This window comes from Apis dorsata, unplaced genomic scaffold, assembly GCF_000469605.1.
Source record: "Apis dorsata unplaced genomic scaffold, Apis dorsata 1.3 scaffold_1078, whole genome shotgun sequence".
Taxonomy (NCBI): domain Eukaryota; kingdom Metazoa; phylum Arthropoda; class Insecta; order Hymenoptera; family Apidae; genus Apis; species Apis dorsata.
The window spans coordinates 1-5350 of NW_006264176.1; the positions used below are offsets into that span (position 1 = coordinate 1).

The window sequence follows — 5350 nt, forward strand, 5'->3', positions numbered from 1 at the left end:
TATATAATTTAGTATTTCAAAAATTTAACTTTATATTTTTATCGTTAATAATTTTATTTACAATGAGATAAATTCGAATATTAAATATTTCGAATATTTTCGAATGTATTGAATTTTTTGAACAATTTTTCATTAAGACAATTTTGTACAAAATAAACAAAAATCAAATAAAACATCTAATGAATATAATAAATGTTACAAAAAATATGTTATAAAATAACTCTTTTTTTAGAATGTAGAATACTTACAATTAATTCAGTTAAGAATTATTTTTGTTATTAATCATGAATAGATGATAAAGCATCATAAAACATTTCTTCGTAATTTCATCATAAGAAACAAAAATTTTTTAATTTTTATTTTTTATTCGCCAATTTAATATTTATCTATCCAAGTTAAAATATTCTATCTTATTTTTCATTTTTCGAAATGAATTGCAATATTTAAAACTTTATTTATTTTTTAAAATTAAAAAGCTTATATGAATTTTAGAGATTTAAAAACAGTTTAATTTATTTATTTAAAAAAGGATAATTGAAAAAAAATAATATAATTCAAATATCCTAGAAATATTATTATCCCATATTTCAAAATGAATAGATTATTTTAAATAAAGAAAGATAGAATGCTAATATGATTAATACATATATAATAGATGTAAATATTTATTAATTTGATATAAATAATTAGAAATTATAATTATTTTTATAATAGATCAACGAAGCCTTATGGAACATTGTAAGTTATTAAGTTTGGCTCACTGTCATTGTTATGTGGTCGCAGTTTATAAATCATTGGTGTTGCAACAATCTCTTACATATGATGATATGGAAGCAGCAGTAGAACAATGCGAAGAAACTTTAATTGAGATTAATATAACAAATTATTTGCGATCTGTATGTAGACATTTGAGCAAATCATCGGACAAAAACTTATTAGACAAAATAAATTTTTTGGCATGCGATGAAGTTGTACCATTACATAATTTAATCAAGGAAAAGTTTGAAAAGATAATTACAATTGCCTTTAGACCTGTACCGGCACATCCAGAATTTTATTTTTGTTGGCCATCTTGGTCAGAGAATGAAACGGTTTGTTTTTAATATAATATATTTGTTATTCAATTGATAAAATAAATTTAATAAATAAACAAATTATATTTTTATAGGATATTGCAGAATTTCAAAAATCGGATAGTGATGATGAAATACAAAATCTTATGTTTCAATCAGTAAATATTAATACATCACGAAATTTTAATAGAAAAGGTAAATTCAAAATAATATTTTAAAAAAATTCAAACAAAATAGATTTTTGACTATCAAAAATACTATAACAATATTTAATTATTTTATTCGAAAAATAAATAAATACAGATATGTAATATTTTTTTCATTAAATAATGCAAATTTCTTCTTAGTAACAATTAATAAACTTATAAAACTTAAAAAAATATTTTCTTAGTATAATTTTTAACATATCTAATAAAAAATGTAATATATATATATATATAATAATGCACTGTATACATTTAGAAAATACAACATGGCCAGTCAGAAATATCAACAATATTTCGAAAATTTCAAGGCATGACTCCATGGAATCTGTTAACAGTGATTTACAACAAAAAACTATTTATGAAAGAGACCAACCTTTGTTTCTGCAATTAAGTTGCTCTATTCGATTCCAAACTAGATCTGGTTTTAGTAGTATTCCTGTAAAATCCTTACCAACGTGTTTTATGGAAATTGTACAAAAGATGGAAGATTATAAAGAAGAAAATATAGCTAATTTAAGTCTAGCTGATTTAAAAATTACTTTGGATATTATATGTCTAAATCTTCCAAGAGAAGTATTGGAAATAAATTTAGAACAATATTCTGGTTTAAGAGCAACATCTTTTTGTAGTGGTTCGCCTATAGGTAGTTTACGAACAGAAAGTGGATGTAGCTTGGAAAATAATGCTAGAAATGAATCGTTTCAAGAAAAAATGTCGCATTTACCTTTAAGTCAACATAATGCTATAACCAATTTAAAAGATGAAATTGAATGGCTTTTGCAAGATGAAACTACAACTGCACTCCTAGATCATCCTTTTATAAATGAAGATATTTTAAATTTCGTTGCAAATCATGTTTCGGAATCAACGGACAGATTTAGTTGTAAAGTAGAAAAAGTTCCTTTATATTTTGTATTTTCATCAGACGATAGTAAACCTAAATTTATAAGTGAGTTAAAAAAACTTCAAATTGATAAATATTGTATTCGTCAAGAAGGAAATTTATTTTATTTCATAAAGGATGTGGAACAGGTATCGACTGATATCGTTTCTGAACAATTTAAGAACGGAAAAAAAGAATCAAAAATAAAAGATAGTACGTATTTTTCATAAAAAAATAATTTATACGACATAGAATATAACTAAAATGAATAATTATAAATTATAAAACTTAAAAATTTTAATATATTTTAGATAGTGTAATAGAAAATCTAGAAATAGAAAAGTTACAAGAAAACATAAACAATTGTACAAAAAATAATCTCAATGCAGAATTTAAATCCAAAGAATCTTATTCTAATGATCTAATACATGAGAAAGAAAACATTGAGGATGAATATAAAAAGAATATTGTATCTGAAAATAAATTTCAATGGTTAATAGATCTTGATAATCGTAAAAGTGCCCTACCTAATTTCTGGTTAATTTTAAACGTTGAAAATGATTATGTAAATGTATACTTTCATTGTAGGTAAGTACTAATAATCATTAATTAAACAATAAATCTTAATATTTTTCAATATATTTTAAGATGCACTAATTGTTTAAATTTTATTTTTATTATTTAAGTGTTTAATTTTATAGCATTGCAATTTAAACAACCAATGTTTTATGTTTAAAATTTTATGTTTTAAAAATTTAAAAAATATACATCATAAATAATACATATAATATTTTGCAAATATGAGACTTTTATAGTGTTTCTTGATAATAAAATTCAATTAATTGAAACTTATAGATTCTATTATTCAATTTAAAAAATATAAAATTAAAGTAAATAAGTTAATTGCTAAAATTGTTCTAAATTGTTATTTATATTTAAAATTATTATAATTTATTATTTTTTTTTATTATATTTGATAAAACTTAAGCATTAAAGCATCTTAAAAAGTATATTGCATATTTTATCGTATATTAAAATTATTATTGTTCGATAGATTTTTAGAAATTATATCGCCAGAAGTAAATAGTTATTGGCATACTCAAAAAATGTTAGTTTCTCAAATAAAAAGTATTTGTCGTCGAGTGAATCAATATTTACTTCTACAAAATCTTCATAAAACAAGCAAATGTTCAGAACTTTTAGAAACAGAATCAAATGAAGATTATAATTGGAAATCAGAGACGATAAATGAATTTAGTAATGTTGTACAAAATAGAGATTCAGCGCAAAATTTTACTCCGGGAATGTTTCGATGTCGTGTTGTCTGGAAATTTACCTTTCAACTGCATCCTCGATTAAAAACTGGTCCAGGAAGATCAGGACTTTCTCGTGGTATAAAAGCTCTACACGGAGTACTTAATAGATTTGCCGTTAGTAACAGGAATAACATGTTTGTATATCAAGAGAATAATAAAAATGTATTTTACTTAAGATTACATGAACAAATTAGCGATGGAAAAACTTTACAAAATAAATTATCGGAAAGCGATGAACAACTTGTTGTTTCTCGAAGCAATAGTGTAGTTTCATTATCACAAGTTAAGCTAAATGATAATTCCATGTCAAATGACACAAGGCCTAGAGTTCGATCTTTTAGTGAGAAAGAATCAAATGTTTTAAATAAAACTGAAGATTCAATTATTTTAATGGTACATGGAATCTCTGATGCGGGGCCGGAAGTTAAACGTGATTTAGTTCAAGTTTTACAAAATCGTTTAGATGATGCAGTTTTAGAAGTTTTATCTATCATGTTAGCAAGAAATCCAATGTGTAAATTAACACCTGCCGATGTACATTTTATTCAACCACCAAAGCCTCCAGAGTCTATTATACGGTTAAATGTACAAAAACATTGTTTATTATATATAACTGCTTTAGAATTTTATTTGCGTCAAAATATACTTCAGTTTTTATATATACCAAAATATACCGATAACAGAATAGAATATCATTTTCAAGATTATTCGCAACTCGAAGGATCTACTAAAAGAATTTCCGAATCAGATATTTTTCTCTATAATCAAAGTCATTCTACTGGAAGTAAAGGTATCGCTTGTATTGCTTTAGCAATTACAGGAGAATATATTGATTCTACAAAAATAGACGGTGAATTTCCAAAAATTAATTTTCCTGAAACAATAAATATAGAAGATTTTAAAAATATTGTATCAACATCAATTCATGATAAAAATTCTACAGAATTATTACCTTTAATCGAATTTAAAATTTGGAAACAAGGCCGAGTTAATCTTGAATCTTTGTTACAAAAAAAATTATGTTCTGCAGTTAAACATGCAATTTGGGACTTAGTTACGGAATATAAATTTTTATCAACATCTTTAACAGAACCATTTATAAAAAATATTGAAGAAACATATATTGAAACTAAAGAAAATCAAACTTCAATGAAAATAGAATCAAAAATAATACATGATATGATAATTGATCAATTTGAAACAGGTGAAGATGGCAAATTACATAGTATTTATTGCGTAATATTATCGCAATGGTTTCAATTTGCTTTAGAAATTGGAGTTCCATCAATAAAAAAACATGAAATAATTCTTAATCACAGACATCCTATATCTACAATTATTACGGAATTGGAAACTCTCATACAAAGTCAAGCACCAGATACTTCTAGTAGAGCTTTTGTCTTAAAAGATAGACAACCGTTCATTGAAAAACGTATGTTAAATGAAGAATTATTAACTATATTAAAAAAAAATAAATATCCTATATTAGAAAGCGAAGAAAAGTCAAATTTACCTCTTTATGTACCATATGATTTTAATAAGGATGTACAAGGAACTTATACTAAATGTATTTTAATAGCTAGAAATTTTCATCAATGGAAAGCTTCAATTAGTAAAACAGTACAATCAGAATTACTTATTCCGAAAGGTAATTATTTTTTCATGTATAAAATAAACTTATTTAAAAATTAAAAATTTGAAAATTATATAATATATATAAATAAATATATAAATAAATATATAAATAAATAAATATATAAATAAATTTGATAAAATATAGAAATTATTTTGTATTATAATAGAAATAAATTTTTTTATTTCTATTATATAAATCTATACTATAAATCTATACCATATAAATATTATTTTTTC

The 5350-nt window shown here is 23.1% G+C and overlaps 1 protein-coding gene across 1 annotated transcript in view; it reads left to right on the forward strand.

The window, feature by feature from the left end:
• The first annotated feature begins 685 nt into the window (after window positions 1–685).
• Window positions 686–5350, forward strand: part of LOC102680228 (KICSTOR complex protein SZT2-like) — a 19246-nt gene continuing 14581 nt past the window's right edge. Inside the window, exons 1-5 of the mRNA XM_006624483.2 lie at window positions 686–1091; window positions 1169–1268; window positions 1536–2375; window positions 2474–2750; window positions 3217–5126. Of these exons, the coding sequence (XP_006624546.1) occupies window positions 729–1091; window positions 1169–1268; window positions 1536–2375; window positions 2474–2750; window positions 3217–5126 (3490 nt within the window). The 5' untranslated portion in view covers window positions 686–728. The remainder of the gene's footprint in view (window positions 1092–1168; window positions 1269–1535; window positions 2376–2473; window positions 2751–3216; window positions 5127–5350) is intronic.